General features: G+C 34.6%; 1 protein-coding gene across 2 annotated transcripts in view; it reads left to right on the top strand.

Moving 5' to 3' along the window:
* The window catches only part of wrn (WRN RecQ like helicase), a 73273-nt gene that overhangs the window by 2998 nt on the left and 43787 nt on the right, over window positions 1-26488 (top strand). Inside the window, exons 5-16 of one of the 2 annotated variants that reach the window (XM_073914390.1) lie at window positions 1148-1293; window positions 4454-4602; window positions 7549-7698; window positions 8080-8122; window positions 8228-8336; window positions 16807-17122; window positions 18461-18535; window positions 18823-18922; window positions 20627-20702; window positions 21511-21578; window positions 22038-22146; window positions 24574-24642. In XM_073914390.1, coding sequence (XP_073770491.1) covers window positions 1148-1293; window positions 4454-4602; window positions 7549-7698; window positions 8080-8122; window positions 8228-8336; window positions 16807-17122; window positions 18461-18535; window positions 18823-18922; window positions 20627-20702; window positions 21511-21578; window positions 22038-22146; window positions 24574-24642 — 1410 coding nt within the window. The remainder of the gene's footprint in view (window positions 1-1147; window positions 1294-4453; window positions 4603-7548; window positions 7699-8079; window positions 8123-8227; window positions 8337-16806; window positions 17123-18460; window positions 18536-18822; window positions 18923-20626; window positions 20703-21510; window positions 21579-22037; window positions 22147-24573; window positions 24643-26488) is intronic. The other variant, XM_073914391.1, reaches the window with a different exon arrangement.

The raw sequence follows: 26488 nt of genomic DNA, 5'->3' as shown, positions 1-26488 counted from the left end.
CATGTTATTTCCATCAGAAATGTTTATTAATTAAATTAAATTAAGCAAAAGTTTTGTGAGCGAACAAAAAAGTATCTAAAAGGAATGCAATAATTTGAGAGACATTTTCTGTAAGAACAAAAAAGCATTCGTAATTACTTAATTATATGGTATGGTATTATAATCATATGCTATAACCTTTCAAATCTACAATTACAAGTAGTACACCCTTTATCATAATATAAAAAAAAAGTCTTTGGAAAGTCATGAACAATTTCTATTGAGATTGTAGTGTTAGATTCTATTGTTCATGTTTATTATCTCAATTTTATTTTAATCTGAAGTAAAATATGCAGAATTATCAGTAAATTTAATAAAAAGTTTCTTTGATTCTTTGCATTTGGGATGAATTGTATACAGTTGAAGTCAGAATTATTAGCACCCCTTTGAATTTTTATTTTATTTCCCAAATTATGTTTAACAGAGCAAGGAAATTTTCACAGTATGTCTGATAATATTTTGTCTTCTGGAGAAAGTCTTACTTGTTTTATTTTGGCTAAAATAAAAGCATTTTTTAAATTTTTAATAACCATTTTAGGGACAAAATTATTAGCCCCTATTATTATTAGCTATTTTTGTTTTCAATAGTCTACAGAACAAACCATCGTTATACAATAACTTGCCTAATTACCCTAACCTGCCTAGTTAACCCAATAAACCTAGTTAAGCCTTTAAATGTCACTTTAAGCTGTATAGAAGTGTCTTGAAAAATATCTAGTCAAATATCTACCGTCATCATGGCAAAGATAAAATAAATCAGTTATTAGAAATCAGCTATTAAAACTATTATGTTTAGAAATGTGTTGAAAATATTCTCTCTGTTAAACAGAAATTGGGAAAAAAATAAACATGTGGGCTAATAATTCAGGGGGTCTTATAATTCTGATTTCAACTGTATGTGTATATATATATGGATGTGTGATGAGCATGTTGTTGATGGTTTTTATAAAGCTTACACCTGATGCTGAAGGATCTGTTTTGGTCATTCAGTTCCCTGTTGGTTTGACCTAGAAAGTACACACAATTACTGATCTTCAGCTCATGTGCTATATGAATGAGAGTGGATGATTATATTGCTTATTTTTTTAATTTTGTGTGTCATATCCAGATCTGCTTTGTCGTCTGGCTCAGCGGTGGGATTTGATCTGGAATGGCCACCAAGCTTCACCAAGGGGAAGACAAAGAAAGTGGCAATGGTGCAGCTGTGTGCATCTGAGGACAAATGCTATTTGTTTCACATCTCCTCCATGTCAGGTGTGCTCAGGCAGAAGCTGAATGTCAATTTTAATATTGTTAATAGAATTAATATAATTCTGTACAAAATATTTGTCCTCTATCTACGACTTTTGCACAGTATTGTGTGTGTGTGTGTGTTTGTAGATTGTGTATTAAAGTGGGTCACACACCAGAAGCGCCGCTCGGCGAAGCGCCATGCAATGTCATGCATTTCAGAATTCTAAACAAAGGTTTCTATCAGGGTACACACAACGGCGCCGCATGTTGGCGGCCATCCGCACCTTCCAGCCATGACTCAGGACACTGTTCATATTTCTGAGCACTATCTGATTAGTTTCATTTCATATAGCGAATGTGCGTGTCTGGTGTGCGATACTTTCAACTGTCATGTGCGCGCCGTGTCGCAGCGCCAAGCGGTGCATCCGGTGTGCACTGCATCTCACGTTTGAGATGGTGTTTTGATATAAAGTTTAAGTCAGAATTATTAGCCCCACTTTGAGTTGTTTTTCTTTTTTAAATATTTTTCAAATTCAGTATAATAATGTTTTTTTTTTTCTGAAGAAAGTCTTATTTGTTTTATTTTGGCTTGAACAAAAGCAGTTTGTTCAATTTTTTAAACACCCTTTTAGGGACAAAATTAAAGCTTTATATTTAAGCTATTTTTAAATAGCTTTAAGCTATTTTTTTTTCTTACTAGTCTACAGAACAAACCATCATTATACAATAACTTGCCTAGTTACCCTCATCTGCCTAGTAACCTAATTAACCTAGTTAACCCTTTAAATGTCACTTTAAGCTGTATAGTAGTGTCTTGAAAATTATCTAGTCAAATATTATTTACTGTCATCATGGAAAAGATAAAATAAATCAATTATTAGAAATCAGTTATTAAAACTATTATGTTTAGAAATGTGTTGAAAAAATCTCTCCATTAAACAGAAATTGTGGAAAAAAATAAACAGGGGCTAATAATTCAGGTGGGATAATAATTCTGACTTCAACTGTATATATGTAAATGGATATATCTATGTACTGGGGTTGGACAATGAAACTAAAACACCTAGTTTTAGACCACAGTAATTTATTAGTATGTTGTAGGGCCTACTTTTACAGCCAATGCAGCATCAATTCATCTTGGGAATGACAGATACAAGTCCTACACATTGGCCAGTAGGATTTTGAGCTGTTCTTCTTGCAGAATATTGGCCAGGTGACTGTGGTGCTGGTGGAAGAAAACGTTTCCTGACTCACTCCTCCAAAACACCCTAAACTGGCTCAATAATATTTAGATCTGATGGCAGTGCATCCCATGGGAGATGTTCAACTTCACTTTCATGATCATCAAACCACTCTGTCACCAGTATTGCTGTGTGTATTAGTGAATTATCATTGTAAGAATGGGTTTTAACCACAGCAATTCAATCTGTAGTTCTGCCGAGTGAATAAATAGTTATCAGCATGATGGTAAAAAACTGTACAATCTAGTCAAACCATTCTTCTACAATCTTATACCAAAAAACGAAATAAGGGCAGTGTTAATAGCTTAAAATATGGGAGAGCGTTGATATTATGTGATTGTATTGTATTGCAATATGGAGCAATTAAGTGTTGATGTAAAATTAAAAGTAATTCACAAATACTTGTATATGAAATGATTTAATGACAATAATTCTCTATGGTTACAACTGAATTAAGTACGAATAACTATACAAAATAATAAAATATAAATGATAAAAGCGTAATAAATGTTGTACCCAGCTTAAATGTATAAATAAAATAACCAGAGGTAGAAGGAGACTAGGAGAGACAGGGGGAGGGAGAGACAAAGAGAGTAAGTAGGCCTCAAAGAGGCAGAGGAGATAGACTCTAGATCAGAGAGGAGCAGAGCAGGAAATCAGCAGAACAGGAAAAAGACAGGCCAGGAAAAGAGACTGAGCAAAATTTAATAGCTATTTTGTATCTTTCTTGACCATGTGACTAAAGCCCAAATACTGTGACATTCAAACTGACCAATCAACATTTGACCACATCGTAAAACCCCCAAAGACCACACACCAGGCCCTGATCTAATCAGTATCTGCCTTTGGAATTTCTGTGAGCCTTCTTTGGTGAAAAAAATACATGTTTTGCCATATAAACAAATGCATATGATAATTTAGACTGTTACATCATCCTTATTACTCGGCACCACCTTCAGGATACAATGTTTGAACCATTGAGAGCACACGGTCCTCCAGAATGGTTTGGTAGTCCTTGGCAGTGACAAGACTGTCTGGCACAAGTTTTGAGCCTAGGGAATGCCATGATATTGTATCTGATATCTGATTCACCCTCATGCTTCACTCTGGGCTTGCAATAGTCTGGGCGTTACACTTCTTTGGGGCTTCTCCACACCGTAACTCTTCCAGATATGGGAAAGACAGTAAAGGTGGACTCACACTTGAGACGCACACCAACAGTTTGTCCTCTTACATGTCACCCTTAATGTCATGTGTTACTATGTTATTACTCTGTAATTAAACCTTCAATCTCTGCTCTTACTGGTAGAAACCTCCAACACTAAATTCACCAGTGTTTCGGTTTCAATGTCCAACTCCTGTATGTGTGCATTTATTCATTATGATACAAACAGAAAAAACAGAAAATATATATACCCAAAATAAAAAATAAATAAAAATGATCTAGAACAAAATAGCTTGACCCTGATTGGGAATGAAGTCACTCTGAAACCCTGGGTGACTGTCCTGAAGTGTTTTAATGAAGTGGTTTGTTGTGAATAATGTAACCAGACTGCGGGCAGGTTTCATTCAGCACTTTCAAGAGTTCTTTAGATTCATAGGTAGACTGTTTTTGATAGTTTTTCTGTTAAGATAATCCCATGCTGCCTCTTTAATATTCAGGTCTGGGCTCTGTGGTGGACGGTTCATGGCTGATTGTGTTTTATCAGCTGTTTTTCCTCTTAAAAAGGTTATTTTAATGATCCCACAATTATCAGGTTGAAAAATACATCCATTATCAATCAGGTGCTTTTCTAAAAGGAATGACATGGTGAATTAAAACCTCTCTGTGCTTTTCAGCCCGACTTGTATTTTCTGGTTGTATTTTATTAAAGATACTGAGAGAAGTTTATTTGACTGTTTAAAATTGCTAAAACAACAAATGTCTCATTATTTCTTAGGGTTTCCTCCTGGCCTGAAGATGTTTCTAGAGGATGAGAACATCATGAAAGTTGGCGTGGGAATTGAGGGTGACAAATGGAAGTTATTGTCTGATTATGACATCAAGTTAAAGAATATCGTTGATCTCTCTGATCTGGCAAATGAGAAGGTATGTTAATAATAGTGATTTGGACATATGTCATCATATGGCTGTTTAATGGCGTATTTAATCAAAAGAATTTTCCCACTAAGAATTAAACTCAATATTATGAATTATACAAATCATGGGTTCTTTTGAGTATGGATTTTCATGTTGCATAAGTGATGAGATTGCTTGATGATGAGGGGAAATTAATCTTGCGAGAACAGCCTGTAGTTTGTGCAGTGTAGTTTATCTTATTTTAAACATGGCACCTGAACAACTAAATTTAATTAAGCAGAGTTCTTAAACAGTAAAATATTGCCATAAAATGTAAACAAATAGATTTTAACATTGATTTGATTGATTTTAGTCATTTAGATTGTAGAACAAATGTCTAAAACTAAATGTAAAAACTAAAATAAAAGTTGCTTGAGTCTATAAGTTCTATGTCTCACACAATCTGAATCACATCTAAATGTATTAGCCTAAATCTGAGGTAACAAGCTAAATGCAAAGCTTACTGGCACAGCTACTTACGGAACAAATAATTTTATAAAACAAAAATACTTATTATTTTGCACACATAAGAACACTGAAGATTTGTATTTTTTATCTTACCAATGTTGTAACTGAATTGACAACAGTGTTGTTCCACAAAGACATTTCTTTAACGGAATTTTTTTTAACTGCACAGACACGTCTGTGTACCAGTTTAGTGCGCCCCTGTACACGAGGGAGAATAGTTGTTAAAGTAATTTTTATTTTTGAGTGAACTATGCCTGTAGACACATACAATTACATATACAGCATAAAATGAATATTGAACACGTCATGTTTTATGGAAGGTAAATCCTGCCAATTTTATATAATAAATCAAATAAACATTGGAAATGAAAATGAAAATCAGATTAACAATTTCATTTTAAAACACTGTTCGGAAAATATCTGCCAAAAATGAAAACGAAATGAAATTATTTCATTTTAATTTTCACTTTCACTTTGACAACACATCGTCCCTGTCAAATTGATAATTAAAATGAAGTTGCCAATTTAACATTTCATTTTCACTGCATTTCCACGTCAAGACTGCCAATATTAAAATAAAAAGCCAAACTGAAAAATAATATGCAAACACAATTTTTACAAAGCGTGTTATTAATGTTAACGCTATAATAGTGACACAATTCAAATGAAAATGTAAATTTAAGCTTTCCTTTTATTGACACTTTTTCAGTTTTCATTTTCGATTTCATTTTCAACTTAAAGCTGTATGCAAAGCCTATGCTAATCAGTGGGAGGGGCGTATTCAAGTGACGTCGAGTGCTTTCACACACAGAGCCCGAGGGCAGAAGCACGGTTTTGATGGATGGGACATAATGTTTTTTTCCTGGGAATAATATTTCTAAAGTGACCTTGAAAAAAAATGACCTTGAGAAGGTGATCCATGCTTTTATTTTGGGAAGACTTGACTATTGCAATTCTCTATATCCCCAGTTCTATCTTCTGTGGGCTGGCTTCCTGTTAGGTAACGAATTGATTTTATACTATTACATTTAGTTTTTAAATCCTTAAATGGTATGTCACCCCCTTACTTATCAGACCTCCTACATGTAAATAATCCTGGTAGGTCTTCTGATCAGTTTATTCTTTCGGTATTAAGGTCTCGGTGAAAGCGAAGTGGGGATCTGACTTCTGCTGTTATTGCCCCAAAACTCTGGAACGGGCTTTAACCCCACATCAGACATGCTCCAACTTAGTTTTTTTCTAAGTTGGAGTTTTTTTAATCAGTTTTTTTAAAGCATCTGAAACTCCATTTTTGTTCTTTATCATTTTAGCCTTTTTAATGTTGAGGGGTTTGCCTTATGTTTTGATTGTTATGTATGTGATGTAGGTTTTATTTTATTTGGTATTGATTGTGTTCAGCACTATGGGCATATACACTTTGCTATATAAACTAGCTAACTAACTAACTAACTAACTAACTAACTAACTAACTAACTAACTAACTAACTAACTAACTAACTAACTAACTAACTAACTAACTAACTAACTAACTAACTAACTAACTGTTGATAGTTAACCCAGATTTTGGTAAAAACCCAAACAATACAAAATATAAAAATAACAACAAAAAAATAAAATAAAAAAAAATAGTTGTGTAATAGCAAAAAACTAGTAAAACCTATTTAATACTTTAAAAAATGCTGATGGCAGGTTAAAAACGCCTCTTATACGGTGAATAAAGTCATGCATTGCTTAGGTGTGAGTTTTTCACAGACTTCAGCAGAGTGTAAAAATCTTGATTGTTCTGTGGGTCTCGTCTATCAAATCTGATCCTTATTTTGTATTTTATATCGGATACAAGTCAGGTGATTGGCTGGGCTATTCTACAGCTTGATTTTCTTTCCCTGAAAGCATTTGCCAGTCTCCTTGGTTTTGTTTTGGGTCATTGTCTTGCTGAAATGCCCACCCTGGCCTGGTTTCATTTTCATCATCCTACTAATGTAGATGTTGGACTGAAGCAGCTAATATTAATTAACAATGAGGAAGGGCAGGGGGTTTCTGAATGACTATTGAGAGATTTCAATTGCTGTCTGGGCTTTCACTGCCTTTGTGCACCTTTTTTTCATGTGTTTAATACTTTTTCCCTGCGTTATTTCATTTTGTTGCTCATAACTTAATTTGTAAACTAATTCGATTTTTCTTTGCATATTGTTGTTACAACATCTGGTAAAAATTTAAAGTCAACGTCACGTTTAGAAATCTGTTTTCTGAGAAAAATAGTGACTTCTTCAATACTTATTTTTCCCGCTGTATGTTAAAGTACATCTATTTTAGTCAAGTAAATCGTCCTAAATATGTTCTTTAAAGAAAATAAAATCTTAGTTCTAATGTTGAGAAATCATGTATTAACTGTTTGTGCTGATTTTGAGTGAGATGAATTCATGTTTATTTGTTGGTTGTGTGTTTTAGCTGAGATGTTGTGAGAAGTGGAGTTTGGATGGCCTTGTGAAGCACTTGTTGAAGAAGCAGCTCTTTAAGGACAAACTGGTACGCTGTAGTCACTGGGATGATTTTAGTCTGACAGAAGACCAGAAGAGATATGCTGCAACAGATGCTTACGTAAGTCTACGGAAACAACTGCAGTTGCAATGCCGTAAATTGGTATGGACCCTTTTCACAAGACATGTTTAATGGTCATTAGCATTTCAAATCACGGAAAGTTTTTTTTAATCGTATATACATTATGAGCCAGAATGGTTTGGTAGTCCTTACCAGTGACAGCTCCCATCTAGCCCATCAAAATCCAATGATATTGAGCCCAAACCATGACTGATCCACCCCCATGCTCCACTCTGAGTTTACCCATCTATCATCACTTCCGCTGCTGAGAAACCCAGAAATGTGAAAAGAGCTCATAACTGGTATGAATGACAAGCTAAACTATGTTTATATCCTGATGCTAATTTAAATGCCTCATAATTGGCTTTATTTTTCTAACAGGCTGGATTGCTCATTTATCAGAAACTACAGGAAATGATATCTGGTGAGATCAGCTTAGCTTTATAATCAAATAATGTTTTTGTAGCATCGTGTTTGTATATTTACATCTGTCTTTCTGTACACTTGCTTTGTGTTCATTGGCTATTAGGTTGCTCAGGATCCTCAGCGCTCAGTTTGAAAGAGAGAGTGTTTAAAATTGCTTGTGATCTAAAAGATCTGGCTGATCATATTCCCAATGAACTTGACTGCACAGACGGGTATGTTTTTTTGGTTGTTGTTCTTCATCTTTTTTTATGCTCCACAGATAACGTATGTAAAACACTTATTTACATTTGAAGCTGTTGGATCCAGTAATGTTGCCACTTTATTATATATTGTCATTAAAGGTGCAGTAAATGATTTGCCAAAATGCTAACCAATTAGCATAATATCTTTAAAGCACAATCCCAATCCTGCCGTCCAACGCCAGGCCTCCCGATATCATGAATGCACTCATGGAAGATGACAGTAGACAATACGTTAGATCAGGGGTCTCAAACTCAATTTACCTGGGGGCCGCAGGAGGCAAAGTCTGGGTGAGGCTGGGCCGCATAAGGGATTTTACAAAAAAAAAGTCCTCAAATGTCATTATTAACAGTTTTAATTATTTCTTCTGAACATGAAGTGTCCTGAACATTAATAGAACATTGAGTGAAGATTATGAACAGTTCTTCTGAACATGGCATCTTTTGCCTACTTCTTGCTGCCAGAGACTTGACAGCGCTTCAAGTGGGGGAAAAAGTGGGGGAACTCACTCAAAACTTCCATTCCCTCACCTAAAAAAGGCGTATATATGTATAAATAAAACACCCCCACCCCACTCCAGTCACATCAGTCTGTACCAGTCTGTATCTACCTATAATATATATATAAGATGCAGGCTGTAGCTAGGTAGGTGGCAGGCTGCAGATAGGTAGCTAATGCCTAGTTCACACTAAAGGATTTTAAGCCTGATTTGAGCCCGATTTGGAAGTTAACGAGCTCGCCGACAGATCGGGCTGTGATCGGGAAGAAATCTGTGGGTGCTCGCCGCTCTTTATGTGTGAACTACTGAACAATGCATCAACGAGGCTCGCTGACGCGTCGCCGACACCTCGCAGACGGAAATTCAACATTCAGCATGCTAAATATTCCAGAGCAGTCGGCCGACTCAACCCCACGTGTGGTCAGATGTAGTGACGAGCTGCCGCCAATGAGAGAGCATATCAGCATGAGCCGCGTGCCTGTGTGTTCAGGAGCTCAGCAGAAACATCTGTGATTGGTCAGAATGGGCATCGGTGCACTCGCTTCATTCTGCGTTAGCACAGACATGAGAGTAGACTATATTAACAGTGGAACTAGAATTCTGTAACTATTAGAATTACCATACTGCTCATTCTGACCGTTCTCATATAAAACGCCATATTGTCACAACATATTTACATTCAAAGCTATTATTAAGATATTAAAATTAGGCTTTGAATGTTTGGCATCATATTTAATGACACTATTACCCTAAAAATATAATATTTTTTGGTAATACAGCCTATAAATATGTAGTTAAGATACTAAAACACTTAAAGGTCTTGGCTTTCATTTTCACTTTCAAACAGGAGCTATTTCACAGCACATAATATGCTGTTTTGAAAGATATCTGAAGTAAATTGATGTTTTTGCCATCAGAAAGTTTTGTTTATGTTAGCAGGAAGTTGCCAGGCAAGAAAATGCACACACATTTAAAGTCACAGCGAAAAGTATCAGACATGCATGCAGTCATTTTGACCAATATGGTAATTTAAGGCAGAAATGCTCAGTTCTTTACTGTTTTGTAATAAAAAAAATAACAATGTCAGAAAGAAATACACTGATAGTTAGAAAACGGCAGGGTGTTATAAATATGTTAGTTTTATTTCAAAGAGTTATAAAATTACAAAAATTAAAAACTCTCTGTGTATCTATCCACTGGAACCTTGCAAATGAGTGATAATGCGCTGATAAATTAGCTGATTTGACGATGTTTTTAAATGCTTTCTCCAAAGCTTGAAACGCTGTCATTGATGTAATCAGCACACAAGCAGCCAATAGTGTTCAGCTTTTTCTGACGACTCCTTCCTCAAATTTTCATTGGCTGTGGTTTTGTAGCTTGAATGAGCTGTTGGGGAATGAGTTGTTGTCAGATCATGTAGTGTGTGACCCCCCTCTTGTGGATCATTCACGGAGTGTTGCGTAGTGTGAACACCACAGAGATTAAAAGACACTAAGTCAAGTCATGTAGTGTGAACAGCACAGCCATCTGCTGATGTTTAAAATCCTGTAGTGTGAACTAGGCTTAAGTGGCAGGCAGGGGCGGGAACAGCTTACCTTGGTTCTGGCCGGCGCGAATTCCCTCCTAACACTTCCCGCCCGTCACAGCGTCTAACAAAGGGGCGGGGTGCGTAGTGACGTCACCGGCATCCCCGCCCCTTTGTTTACACGGCGGGCGGGGAATGCCAGTGACCGATGTGTACGGATAGAATCAGCGGAGCGGGGAGCGCTCTCTCTCCCCGCTCCGCTGATTCTGTCAGTGTACAGCAGTCGGCGTGGGCCGGCGCGGGCCAAAAAACTTAATAGTACTTAATAATACTACAATTTCGAACAAAAACTGTATTATATCTAACAGGTTTTCAGTTGTGTAGCAAGCAAAACTAACGTGCTTATATTTCATGCATGCAAGGATCACTGGTCTCACTAGCTTTGTCCTAAAATGACTACTGTTTGCTTAGTGGTTGGCCGGCAGGGTGCGGGAATTACACTTATAACTTAGCCAGAACTAGGTGGAATAGCGCTATTTACTTCTGTTTTGTTATTAAACTAAATAAAAACCGACATTATCGATGCTATAAAAAGTACCTTATGAAATTGAAAATAGTCACATTAATCTTTTATCGGAAGATCTCAGAGGCTGAACAACAATTCCGTGCACATAACCCATTCGTAAAACAACACAATCTACATGAGCTTTGCATGACTAAAATCATTTTAAAAAAGAGCATCACCTGTCTAAAAGAAATACTTCAGCCATGGTGTCATCTTTCCTCCCCCTTGCAAAAGTTACACCAATATTGATTCAGGATTTTAAAGTTTTGATTCAACATTGGTTGGTCACTCTCTCTCGTGTCCATGCGCGTTCACACCTAAACAGCAGATCTGCGTGAACGGCAATGCAGATGTTCAAATCTACATTTGCTTACATTCAGTTTGATTTTTTTTAGTCTTATTCCTTACCCAGAATATCAAAATACGAACAAATACATTTAGATCATTTACTTTGATCATTACTATTGGAATGTGGAGAGACACAAAAATGTAAAAAAAAAATAAATAAATAAATATGTAAAAAATTAAAACAATGTATGTTTGTTTTACTAGCACACATTATAGTTAAACAATTCATGCAAGTTAATCCACTGAAAAAGTTGGTTATGGTAATCTTCTTAAAGTCTGATCATTTGCTTGTGTACTCTTTTTGGAGTGGCGGTCCTTCTCTGTTGACGACAGTTTCATGTAGGCATAAGATTCTGACGGTTTGATAACCATGGATAAAAATATCACAGTTTCAGGTTTTGTGATTACTGATCTAAAAGTTATTCTTTTTAAATGTCTGGGTAAAAAAACAAAAACTTTTTCCCCTTTTAATTTTTTTATTAATTAATTTTTTATTATATTTTAATATATTTTATTTTTTGAAAGATTTATCATATTTTGAAACAGTAAACATGTCAGGCAATATAATTCAAATGAATCATTGACTTTTGCTGCCTTTATTAGTTTTAAAAACACTGATTTCTTTACAATTAAAAATGACATCTTTGGATATTTTTCTGCTGAAGATACTGTTGTCCTAAAAAACAAAACAAAAATGTAAATAAAAAAATCTTACACATACCATTGGAACGGTATTACAGAAAATGTTGACGGTTTTAAAACCTTGACTTTTCCAAACCTCTGTATACCTTGAAAAAGGTTATCGTCCCATGCCCAGTTTCATGGTTTAAATTCTTAACCACGTCCCTTTTACTGTTAGAAAAGAGAATTCCCTTACCCCTACACAATATTAAATTTATGTTGGAAATATATCAGCATACTGAACTGAAATTACCGTGTTTACAGACTTTAAGTATCAAACTTTTTGTAATTCATTGTGACTGTTATATTCATTATAATATGTTATCCACTAAGTGTTACTAACAAATGTTATTATAAATAGAACAACAGTGCAAATATCAAATAATAGCACAAAGCTGATATAGGACAGCCGTGTGTTTATTATTATTATTATATTGTGTACCTATTATATTTTATCCAATATTACCTTCCCTGCAGTGTGTAATGTAGCTGTAAAAGCTATACTTTTATTTAATTATATGATAAATTACGTTTTTGCTTCTTAAAAAAAAATTGTGTAACAAAAGCTTTAACTCTTTAAAATGTGTTTTTATACTTGACTTGCTCAAGCTTGTACTATTATATGAAAAATGAATGCGACTCAGAGTCATTGTAATGAGTACACTGCCAAGTTGTTTGTGCATACGTTAGTTGCTAATTTAATTTAATGATGTATAAACTGAATTGGGTGTGGATAAATATTTTTTACTTTTTAATTTTCTGTAAATAATTTGTTAGTTTAACATTTTAATAAACATTACCTATATAGCATTACCTTGTAAACATGTTTATTTATGCTATTACAGTTTCATTTTGAAAATTAGGCTACATTTTATATATACAGAAGGCGCAAGTGGGTGCCTAATGGAAATATAACATTTGCCAAACCAGGCCATTATGTTCGCCCATCAATGCAAATATCTGTTGATGTATAATGACAAATGAGGCTAATCACTGTCTGTCACGTCAGTTTCAGTTTTTAAGGGTATTTGTAAAGATGATGGATGGTACACACAAAAAAACCGCACAACCACCTTCACCACAATGGTTTTAGTTTTTCTGCATACATCTTCGACGCATTGAGTATAAATCAAGATTAATAATCATTGAAATGTCCTTACAGAATTTTTATTAATGTAGTTTTTTTTTCTGTAGTCCAAATGTAATTTGCTGTATTAATAGCTCTAATTTACTATAGCTCTAAAATTTGATTCATAATTTAGTCTTAAAGGTTTTAGCAAATGATGACAGAATTTAAATTTTAAACAATATTATATCAAATCGCGATAAAAATTTATGTCAATGACAATGAGAAGTTCTGAACTTTTTTTTTTACTCTATATTGATTTAATAGCCCCCCAGTGTATCCTATCTCTTATTTTTCTGTGCTACCTTTTGATTGACCTGTCTTCCCCTAAAATGTGTGATGTTTGTGTATGGTCGGAGTGGTCCAATTCTGCTGCATGTAACAGTGTTGTGACAAATCAAATCATCATATTAGAGATCGGCCTTGGAAAATTTATCTGTTGAAAATAAGTTATGCCATTTAATGGACCATCTACTTTTTGTGGCTTCAGTCATTGTTGGGGTACTCTTTTAAATCTGAAACCATTTACAACTTGTATCGAAATATACAGTTGAAGTCAAAATTATTAGCCCCCCTGAATTATTAGCCCCCTGTTTATTTTTTCCCCAATTTCTGTTTAACGGATAGAAGATTTCTTCAACACATTTCTAAACATAATAGTTTTAATAACTCATTTCTATTAACTGATTTATTTTATCTTTGCCATGATTAGAGTAAATATTTGACTAGATATTTCTCAATTTTAGGCTAATTAAACAAGTTATTGTATAATGATGGTTTGTTCTGTATGCTATAAAGAAATAGCTTAAAGGGGCTAATAATTTAACCTTAAAATGTTTTTAAAAACTTAAAAACTACTTTTATTCTAACCGAAATAAAACACATAAGACTTTCTCCTGAAGAAAAAAAATATAATCAGACATCCTGTGAAAATTTCCTTACTCTATATATATCTACATAATTTGGGAAATATTTAAAAAAGAAAAAAAATTAAAAGGGGGGCTAATAATTCTGACTTCAACTGTACATCGTTTTCGTTCAATTTGGAAAATAATAATTGAGATTGCATTTTTGCCATATCACCCAGCATTACTCTGTAATATTCACTACTACTAACATAAATGTTATTAGTAGTGATTGTATAAAATGTATAAAATTTATACAACCTTAAGCAATGGCTATGAAAAATGTATTTATATAGTACAATTTTTACAGCTTTCGTTGGCCAATGTGCTTTCCAACAACTTAACAGAACTAAAAACAGAATAAGTCTAGTCTTAAAGCTGATAATGGAAGGTACTTATTGACGGTGGTAAAGTTTTCCAAAGGCCAGGGACCACAATGCAATAAGCATGATCTCCCTTTTATTTAAATCTTGCTTTGGGGATGCACAGCAGATCCTGATCGGAGGACCGAAGGGATCTGGTGTCACAAGACACTTGTTTTGACGCGTTAATGGTAATCATAATCTTAAATCCTTGAACGGAAAGTAACAGTAGTTCTTGAGCTTAGTATTCAAGCTTTAAAATGGACAGTTCTGATAATTTCCTGTTATGCTGTTTTGATCTCTGTTGTATAAAAAACTCAAAATAAAGGTGAATTGCTAACATTTGTAGTGATGATTCAGTCAGATTGTAAAGTCACACTTATTGCGCATTTAGAATTCCAGATGGGGATCAAATCCAGTCTTTTTAGGTCTAAAAAAATGCGTTTATATTATTTAAGGTTCCCATGGGTCAATGAATTTTAGGAATGCAATGGAAAAGGTCAATTCCGTCCATCAAAGCTAAGGATTTTTTTTTTCATATTTTTTTGTCCAAGTCATGGAATATCAGGGATATTTGTTTGTCATTTTAAATGTAAATTTTCATTCATCAAAATGTCATTTGTATTCTGTACTGTGTATTTTATTACACTGTTTTTACGTGTTTTGCTTATTGTTAGGTTTAGGCTATTTTTCACTGCCATTTTATTCCCTTCCCACTTATCATCCTGAAATCAAATGCAGTCACCAGGTTGTACCTGGTGGTAAAATACTGCATTTGGCTGTTTTTTGTTTGCTCTAAGCAAACAGTCCCTCCTGGATTTTTGGGGAAAACTTTTGTCTATTCCCATTTAAAATGTTTAATATTAAGTTGCATTTCTCAGACTTTGGCATTATTTGGTGCATTTCTTGAGTTGTTTTGCTGTGCCTGAATGTGCATTTAAAAGTATGAAATTTATTTATTTAACAGGGACAATGCTCATTAATCAACAGTTAAACTTTGAATGCGCCAGAGTTAGCCACAAGGGCTAATTTTCATCTGCTGTACTGCCCCTTGCCAGATTTTAAAAAAGGTGACCTAAAATCAAATGTTATGTACACCAAAAAGACAAAGGGAATATTAAGAGTTTCATAAAAAGCAAGAGAGAACAATTACACATGATTACAAACTTAATTTGCTTTTAAAATGTTTGCGTCTAAAGCAGGTCACACAAGTGCACAAGGATAACTTGAGGAATTGCACACCAATCTATACACAAATATAGTGTTATTTAATATAAGATTGTGAACAATGTCCTGGCTGGCCAAAATCTAAATTTAAAACGGTTTAAAATATAAATAAAAAAGGCTAATGGCTTTCAATTTTGCATGGTTTTAGTTTGAGTAACAATTCACTTTATTTTCTACTGACTTATTACTTGTCTATTATTAAGATATTACCTTTTTATTAGCATTTATAAAATATGATCTATTTTTTCATATACCTAAACCTACCAATACCTAAACCCAACTACTACATTACTACAGGGTGTCTGTGTGGCCTTAAAACATTTTAAAATGTCTTAACTTTCAAAAACAAAATGACAGGCCTTAAAGTCTTAGGGCCCTATCATACACCCGGCGCAATGTGGTGCAAGGCACGACGCAATTGTTGTTTGCTAGTTTCAGCTTGGCGCAAGAGTTGTTTTGACGTTTTGTGCCAAGCTGTTTAAATAGCAAATGCATTCACGTTCATATGTGCACCCATAGGCGTTCTGGTCTAAAAAGGGAGGCGTGTTGAGGTGCATTGCTGGCGCATTGCTATTTTAAGAAAAAATAATAGATTTTTCAATAGACCAGAACAAAGCTGGTCTATTGTCCAGTGCAGAGCGCGTTAGTTGTGTGCAAAGCGGATTTTTTCGTCCTTATATTAGCAAAAGTGGATTCTGACATGCCCTGAATGTGTTTGCGCCCTGCGCTTTTGCACTTTGTGCATGGACGGTCAAAATAGAGCCCTTAAATTCACTTAAAGGTTGTGTCGTAGGTCTTAAATAATTTTAAACAGGTCTTAATTTTGCTATGTCCAAGTAAAGCTATCCAATCAGGGCGATACCCAATCAGCAATAATCAATTTCCAAACTTTTTTTAGATGTTTTTATTAGATTTCGCATTAAATTCAGTGATCGCAGAATCTTATAATTATGAAGGAACTCAACAACACAACAGCCGTCTGCATTTCTGTTCATCATAGCTCTTGGAAATTCTGCTTTTGGTCAGGGAATTTGACTTTGGACTTGGAGCGGGAATTGTGGAGTGTTCATTGTTTTAACTTTCTCTATTTTGAATATTTTTGCTTCAGATCACCTCTGACTCCTGCTTGAAATGAGGCAAAAAATTATTTGTGTGCATGATTGTTATTATCATATGCTTACATGTTATATATGTGTTTTTGCAGTGCTGGGAGACTAGTGGATGATCTGTCTCAAACTCTTACATCTCTAAGATGTGTTTTGTCAAATGCCAACAAGCCTACTGAACAATTAGTTGAAGAAAAGCCTTCTCCAGGACTTATTCTCGACGACACCAGTTCTCACCATGAGGGCGTCCCCACAACTGAAGAGCAGAGCCACAGTCAGTGTGTGGAAAACCCTGGCAGACCTCCCCAGAGAGAGTGTGCGATGTCTCTGGATATCTCAGAGTACGAGCTGCAGATGCTGGAGGAACAGGCCAGACAGGAGCAGCTGGAGGAGGAGTGTATCTTAGCTTTCCAGGTTAGGGCTGCAAAGTATTATGTTTCAGCATCGGCATTGCAATATGCACATTCTCAATAGTCACATCACAGGATTGAAATTACAGTTGACCAGGCACCTTAGTTTAGAAGACTTGTGATTAGTAGAGTATATGCATAGTTATAAGCATTAGGACACAAGAAATTATATTATCTTAGAGCTTTAGCTGAGATTAATGGCGTTTTTGGCATTTCGGCAAGTTTTTATGTGATGAAGACAAGTTTTTTACTCTTCTAAAGCATAAAAATATCATAGTATGTTTGCAGATATTTAAGAAACATGCTAAATTTGCAAAACAACTGAAGTCAGATATTCTGCTTTGAAAATTGAGCTACGTGCCGGAAAATCTGTCTTTGTTTTGGTTCTTTTAACCCACCCACTGCCACTTTAGCCAATTATATTTCAGCACCCTGGGTTGCCTTTATGAAAAACAGTGTATTCATTCAGGAAGACTCTCAAGCATGTGCCTGTCACCGAAATGCAACCATCAACAGCAGCTGCTCAGAATACGGCCTGATCCAGGATTATGGAAACCTCAAGAATAATAAAAACAGACTAACATAAGTGCAGATGTCGTTCAAATTATAATGTCTTAAGGGAGGTGTTCCCGGCTCCGGTTAACAATCTATTAGAGGATTTGGATTTCAACAGCATTTGTGTTTTATGTGTCTGCTAATGCAAAGAGATGTGTCTTTAGTTTTAAACTGACAGAGTGTAGCTGCTTCCCGAACTGTGCTGGGAAGGCTGTTCCAGAGTTTAGTTGCCGGATATGAGAAAGCTCTACCACCTACAGTTGATTTTTATATTTTGGGAATAATCAATTGTCCAGAATTATTTGAGCGTAGTGGACGTGAGGGGCTATAATACACCAGGAGCTCTCTCAAATATTGGGCAGCTATAAGCCGTTCAGGGCTTTGTAGGTAGTCAATAAAATGTTAAAATTTATACAATATTTAATAGGGAGCCAATGCAATGATGAAAGAACTGGAGAAATATGATCATATTTCTTTGTTCTAGAAAGCACTCTAGCAGCTGCATTTTGAACTAGCTGAGGTTTATTAATTAGGCCAATAGGGCAACTGCCTAGTAACGCATTACAATGATCTAGTCTAGATGTCATAAAACCATGAATAAGCTTTTCCGCATTAGACATTAATAGCATATGTCGAAGTTTGGCAACATTTTTAAGATGAAAAAAATTCATTTTTACAAATGCTTGAAGTCAGCACCTTTAAAATATTATTTTACATTGGATTATTCAAAAAATTTCAATCAATTAGTGATTTACTGATGCTTCATGGTTGTTATGATTTCTTTTAGACTCAACACGCATCGGGTCCCCAGGATTTAAATGCGACAGAGAGCGATGAAGAGTTTGATGATGAAATGATGAAGGTGAGACTGAATGCAGCTCAGTTTATGTATTCACTTGATGGATGCAAAGCACAGGGATAGTTTGCATACTGTAGAAGAAAAAGATTTTTCTGTTTTATTTAAGGAAAATAGAAAAAGCAAAAGTCGTATCATTTAGTCACCTTTTGTTAGATATTGTTCTTGTCTGTTATTGTTCTTGTGAGTTTGAGGGAGAGATGCATTTTTTAGTCCATTTAAATAAAATGGTTTGATACCTAGTAGTTTCAAAATCTTTAATCTTGTCATTTTTCTTTTCTGTTGTTTATTAGTGTGCAGATGACATAGAAAAAATAAACAATGCACAGATGCCTCAGTCTGGTGCAGAGGACGAAGATGAAGATGTTGAGGAGGACGAGGAAGAAGGGCTAGGTATATATAATATCTATAATAGGTATCAAGGACCTTCCGAAATTCATATACAGTTACATTTATATGGTCATGCAATCTTTGCTTATATTGTAGTCAGGTGTCTGTTTTATATATATTTATCAGTAATAGCGTGAGATATGTTTTTATCTCAGGCATTTATCTTTTTGAATGTAAATGATGTACAAAATTATAAATATATTATTGTCTCTGTATTTTTTTATTTTTATTTGAGGTTTTCTTGAATAACAATGAGTGGATATTAACAGTATGCTTTGATGTTTGTTAGTTTATGGTTAGACAACCAAAGTAATCTGACAAAGGCTAAGCAATATAATCTGGTTTATTTAGCTTACTCTTGGGTTGCAGCTGGAAGGGCATCTGTTTGCTTCGTTAAACATATGCTGGATAAGTTAGCGGTTCATTCCGCTGTGGCGATTCCAGATTAATAAAGGGACTAAGCCAAAAAGAAAATGAATTTAACTTTCTGTATTAGCAGATTATTTTGCTTGTTTTAAGGAAAAAAAAAATCATTATTGCCTATTGTTTCTTAAAACAAGACATTATGGGCTCTATTTTAACGATCTAAGCTCAAAGTCTAAAGCACATGGTGCAAAAGCATTAAAGGCGTGTCCGAGTCCACTTTTGCTATTTTAAGGATGGAAAATATGGTCTGCCCCTTGGCGCATGGTCTAAGAGGGTTGTGCTTATTTTCTTATTCTCTTCTCTTATTGGGTGTGTTTTGAGCATAATGTGCATTAAACCATTAAAAGTCTCATCTCCCATTCTCTTTAAGAGTCAGTCGCATCACACCATGGTGCATTTGCTATTTACATGGCAGACTTTGTTAGTAGAAAAACTGAACTCTTCGCTAGCGAAACAAACAAACAAACAAACAAACAAACAAACAAACAAACAGTTAAACAGACCATCTGCAGCAAGGATAAAGAACGAGCCTCCTCTATTCAACATCTTTACTTTCTCTTTACCTTTACTCTTTACCTTGCTCCTTTACTTTCATGGATGAGGAAAAGGTGTTGGACGCGCTGTAAGAAATCCATTAGCCTACATATTTAATTTCATTTGTTAAGGGCAAAGATTTTTTTCAAAACTATTTCCTAAATTCAGTTCTAATTTCCAGCAAACAAGTCCAAACACAAGTCCTATTTCTATGCACCTTAAGAATACCACCTATGTCTCCAAAACCTGACAGATGGACAAATAAAATTTTTGTAACATTTTAATCTTTTACATTTTTTCAAATGTAAAGATATTTGTCTATTGCTGTACATCCTGTGTGTATTACACATAACTAACGCACTCTGCTTTTCTTAGTTCCTCAAAAGAGCAATGCACCAACAATGCGCCTTAACACACCTCCTTTTTAGACCAGCACATCCATGAGTCCACAAAGTGGTGCAAATGGATTTGCTATTTAAACAAATATTTTTGCAACAATTTGTGGTGCAAAACGAGAAAATTACTGTTACGCTGATCTGAAAATGGCAACAAATCACGTCACAGTAGATGTCTTGCGCCTTATTGTACCTGGTGTATGATAGGGCCCTATGTTTTGCTTTTCTAGTAAATGCTTCTTGATTTAAGAATATTTGGATATTTTAACCAAAATCAGTACAAAAAATCTAAATAAGAAAGCTTTTTTTGCTGTTCAGTTTTAAAATTCAACAAATGTCTGTTTCTGTTAAGATTCAAGCATTCCACAGCCAGTTCCTGAACAAATCAAATGTCTGAAAATGTTCTTTGGACATCACAGTTTCAAACCGTAAGTATGTAAAAAAAAGCTTGTATACCATTGCTTATAAACATTGAGAAAGTTTACATGGACACCAATAATCCACTTTTAATACGATTAAAACAATACTCCATTTCAGAGACTGAAATGATAGGAGGGCCTTCTTAACATCCAGAAGTGATGGTTGTGATCTCATGAAATGAAGGTGGTTAGGGCATTGCGGGCCAGAGGGAGTAGGAGCCTGCCGGCAGTTTGAGACCCCTGGTCTACCATGTTCACAACGATTTTTGATAACCTTAATCTGACTAAAGTCATAACCAAACTTAACAGAAATCAAATTAAGACATGTGGAGTTTGACGATTTTAGTGGCATTATTAAAGTGCAGTACCTGTAAACATCGCAATCAAACCATTATCGATGTGTAGGATTTTCACCACATTCTTCTCTTCCTACAGTCCTTACTCCAAACTTGCATCCAATACCTGTTGTACAAAGAAATGTTCCTGAAAGAAAGTGAAAGTGCCAAACTGCAGTTAAAGTTGAACAATTAAAAATGCAACACCCGAAATTACATGAAACTACAATGGAAACGTGGATAGCATAGTGACTTAATGACTTCAATCGAATTATGTGCTATAACATGTAAAACGCGATCATGAAAGGAACATTCAAAAAGCAACTCATGTCAACACCTTAATCATATTATTGTTTTATTCAGATTAAGGCAAATAATTCAATAACTGATGTAAATATATTAAGTTAATGCTCTTTATATGATTAGCACACGTGTGTAATGTTTTACATGTGATCTGTCATGTGTTGCTCATGATTTTTCAGGGTTCAGTGGAAAGTGATTCAGTCCATTCTCACAGAGAGGAGAGATAATCTTGTCGTCATGGCAACAGGTACTTTTAATTACTGAAATTATTAAATACTCACAGTAAAGGATCTCACAGTCTTTTATTCACTTTCTGAAATATTCAAATATTGCTGCCGTACAGTTATGCAGTATCAGTTGTGTTTGGAAAGTATGGTAGGATGGCTTTTGTGGGATTACCATCTCTCAGCAAAAAACTTGTAAATTGATATTTTAATAGTGTTTCTATCCATTACATTTTTTGTCAAGCTTTTAGATAAGCGTGTGCACTTCAGCCATCATGTGCTAAAACAATTGAATGTAAACTATATCACTACTTAGCTCTAATGTGTTAAAAATGCTTGTTAATAGAAATTTGTAAAGATTAACATAATGATTTTCTGTAATGCTGCGTTTAAATTGTGCACTGTGAAAATAAATAATCAAATAATCTACTGTGCTTAGTTTGTGTTCAGATGTCTGTTCTAATGAAATGCTGTGTCGGCAGGTTATGGGAAGAGTTTGTGCTTCCAGTTTCCTCCTGTGTACTGCCAGACAATCAGTGTGGTCATTTCACCTCTCATCGCCCTCATGGAGGATCAAGTGCTTCAGCTCACGTACGTCTGTAGTCTATTGGGGAACTATTGTGCAAAAATCACTGTTATAAATACGGGGTGTCCTCGGGGTCTTAAGTATTAAAAGTTGATAAATCAATTTTTAAAAAATTAAGATCCTTAAAAGGTATTAGAAAGTCTTAATTGCGTTTTTACAAGGACTTAAATTTTGTTCAATCATTGTTTAAAGTGTTTGACTCCAAATAAGGATAAATATATTTATTTTCCTCTTAATATTACCAATGGCATGCTTGATCCACACGATTGATTCGGGCCAGGGTGCGTCCGACCAAGCTCCTCTGTCTGGGTGATATTATGTAATTTGCGACAAATGCAGGAAGGTGATGTGAGGCTCTCCACATGCAGTGAAACTATAGAGTGAAACAGACGGCAAAATGGGAAAATGCAAGTTTGCGAACTCCTGGTTGGAGAAAGACGAGTTTAAACAGCGGCTGAAGCCTGTCGCTGAAAACAACCGTATAATTTATTCATTCAAGCTTTGTTTCTTCCGAGCTCATCAGAGTTCTGCTTCATGGTTGTGCTCAATTGATTTATTTAACCACAACTGTTTATTACAGGGTTTATATGCTCATGGAATGTTGACATGCCATTTTCCAAGCCTGGAAAACTGTTAAACCTAAAATGTTTTGGAAAAGTCATGGAAATTAGTTTAACAAATATCTGTATACTTGAATTAGGGCTGCACGATTTTGAAAAATCTGACATTACGGTATTATTTCTGTGATGTATATTGCAATATGAATACAATTTCACCAGATGATTTAACAGCTTAATTTGGATTGATTTGGGGAATTTTTGTAGAGGAGTGAGTCTTGAATAATAAATTAAATAACAAATAAATGACAAGCAGAGATAAATAAAATATAGTAAAGTTAAAAGTGAATTATAGTTTTCAGGTTTTCACTATTCAGGTACAGATATTGAATAATCAACACTGCATAGTCGTCATTGTAGATTATTTAATCTTTATTAAAGTTACAAAAAAATTCACACTGGCCTTAAATGGACAGTTGACACAGTTGAAGATTAAAACAGTTTAAAATGTACTCACTGTTTACTCACACTTCTTGTTTCAATACTATTGGAGTTATTAAATTATTTTATTTTAAAAGAAAGAAAACTCAAATGTGTTTGAAACAAGTGAACAGTCTAATAAAAATGGTAAGTAATTTTTGGGTGAACTATCTCTTTAAAAATGCATGCAGATGATAAACTTTTATGATTCCACTCTATATCAAGCTATAGTCCCAACATTGCATATCCTGCGGTGTGACTATTGCGGATGCACACATTCCGATATCGATGCTGACATGATATATTGTGCAGCCCTAACTTGAATATAGGTTAGTTGTCTTTACTTATTTTCTGTTCTTGGCCAAAAACTTGCTCTGACATGGTTAGCGCTGTGTGAAAGCATTATCAAAATCAATTTCACATAGATATAAAAACAAATTTAAACAAAATAGATTGTTGCGTGTTCTATGATATGCTGTAATAAATTTGAACGTCATTGTTTTTCTTATTATTTATCATGTATATGTAGACATTACATGAAACATTGCATCATGAAAATGTACTTGTCTTGGAAAAGTCATGGAAGTTTAGTAGTTAAAATTTGTATGAACCCTGTTATTAACAACTGTTTATTACGTTAAAGGTTTGATACTGATTAGAACTTGAAGTGGTGATGAGGTTTTAAAATAATCTGAGAATGTCTTTTAAAAAGTCTTAAAAAGGTATTGAAATTATCTTTAGGATTCCTGCATATTCCCTGAAGAGGGTTTAAACAGTTGTGTGGCAACAGTTTGAGAATATAATCAGCTTCTAATGGTAAATATGTATTAATTTTATTTTATATATTCACACCTGATAAAAGCAGTTTGCAGAAACACTTTGATTGATATTCTCTCTTTGTGCGTGTCATCGGAGGGGGAAAGCCTCACCCATTAGTGATAATCTCCCGCTCATTGGCATAGGACTTTATTCTTGTTTAACAGTCTGCCACTATGCTGACACATAGGTATTTGTACCTCTGCCCTCTTTTAAAAGGAGCAAAATCTCACTTAAATTTAAAGCGACAGACACTAAAAAGCATCAAAGCATAAACAGGGCAGTGTCAAATATTTATAAAACATTATTTGTGGAGTATTTAGAGCTGAAACTTCACACTCTAGAGAGATTTATTATCAGAGACTTATTTTACATCGTGTAAAAGGGGGCGAAATACAAGGTCCCTTTTAAGATATGATGATTTGAATAAGTATTTAAATGTTTAAATTCACATTTGACTTTTATTGGAATTATCAGCTTTTACTTTAACAGTCTACTTTAATCAGATTAACGAGAACATGCTAATGAGTGGTATATCGTTAAAACATTGATTAATCTTTCATTTGTTTTGTGTTGCAGGATGTCAAACATTCCTGCTTGTTTTCTTGGTTCTGCTCAGACCAAAAACCTAAATGAGCAAGTGAAGAGGTGAGCGTGTGTTTGACGTACTTGTGTAGAAAAACGCACACTATAAAAGTGTAAATACTTCTGTGAACTAGCTATTACACTGCATGCATTTCATTAACAAAAAACAGGCACTATGCTGTATCTTAGGCTGCATTTCCACTGCAGATCTTGACGGTCAATTCCGATTTTGTAACTGTATCCCGATTTTTTTTTGCTGACCTGCTTACAGCATCTTTTAAAAGTGATTCGTATCCGATCGACTGCATTTACACAGCACACGGCAAAGGCGCAATGACCAGGAAAAAAAGAGCAGCGCTGACAAACAGCTGATAATTAAAGAGTGCTTATTTCTCCATTCCTGTATGTAATCTGTTCGCTTTTGACAAGCTGTTTTACTATAGTTTATGACAGAAAGGTTCTCATTTGTCCATCTTTTTTTTGATATAAAGGCTTTTTTAAACCTGTAGACATCTTAATGTAATGCTCTCTCGCTCTCAATAACATGCTTAAATACCTGTGCTATATGACAATATAAAAGCTGTTTAAGTCCTTGTGTATGAGATTTAAGGTTTGGGACTTAGCTGAAGTCTGTTCTGTAATTAAATATCAGACTTGATGTCATTCACTATGGTTTGTTTTATGACACGCGACTGGCATTGACAGGTGAAAATCTGATCTACCTGCTTACACTGCAGAACACAGATCTGGTTTATATCGAATAAATTTCCACATATGAACAAGGCCTGAATCTGATTTGAGTAAATCGGAATCCATGTCATTTGTTCCTGCTTACACGTACATGGACCATATCCGATCTGTGCCATATGGGAGAAAAAAAAATCGGATTTGAGTCACTTGAACAGTGCAGCCAAAGTCCCTTTAAGGCAAGTCATTTCACTCACCTCAGTCTATAGCGATCCCTGATTGGCTTCTGTACTAGCAGGCGAGGCTTCTTTTGCCATATTGATTGTTACACTTTTCGCCAGTTAAAACTATACGAGTGACATGTCTTGTGTATTCTATAGTCTTTGGCAGTATCTTAGATAAAATGGTAAGATACAGTTTAGAGGGAACATTTCCTCCTAATTGGATTTATATTATCCTACAAGTTTATTAATCAATTAAAATGTGAGGAATCTTATATTGGAAAAAATGAAAACATTAGACCTGCAAGATACTGGAAAATATGCAATATGCAGTATAGTTACTTTATAATATTTCCCTTGAAAAAATACATTTTTATTAGCTATTTTTTATTGTTTATGAATGTAATGATATTTAAAAAGACAGATAAAATATATTTTTCAGACCTAACTGATTCTAATTCAAACTAAAAAACTGTTTCAAGGTTTAAACGTTTGAGTGTTTAAACACTTTGATTTAAGACTTTAAATCAAGATTTAAGATTTATTTATTTATTTTATTAGATGTTTTTGACATATTGTCATTGTGATTTGATTTATGATTTGATTTTGTTTTATTTTTTATTTGTCAGCTCAATAATATGCAAGCCGTGGCAACAGTTCTCCGACAGCTCTTAAAAATTACTTGTTTTTGTTCGGTGTCTGTGACTTTCTCATATTCTCATATTACAAATGCTGTTTTTCTTTGATGTTAATTTGTCTAATAATGCTTCTAATGCAATAGATGCCATAATCCCACTTGTCAGCACTTTCCTTTTTTTTGTTGGTTTAGTTCAGATGCACAATTCTAATTGGGCAGAACGAATTCGATTTGTGCTACCTTGTCAGCTTACCCTACCTTCCATTGAAAAAGTAGGTAGCACATTTTGATGACGCAATATGCTACCCATCAAATTTTGCAATCAGTGTAAATTTTTATGTAGATTAGTGTAATATGAAGCTGT

The sequence above is a fragment of the Danio rerio genome, chromosome 10 (genome assembly GCF_049306965.1).
Source record: "Danio rerio strain Tuebingen ecotype United States chromosome 10, GRCz12tu, whole genome shotgun sequence".
Taxonomy (NCBI): domain Eukaryota; kingdom Metazoa; phylum Chordata; class Actinopteri; order Cypriniformes; family Danionidae; genus Danio; species Danio rerio.
Note: the sequence above shows the minus strand (reverse complement) of the source record. Positions and strands in the feature narration are given on the sequence as shown.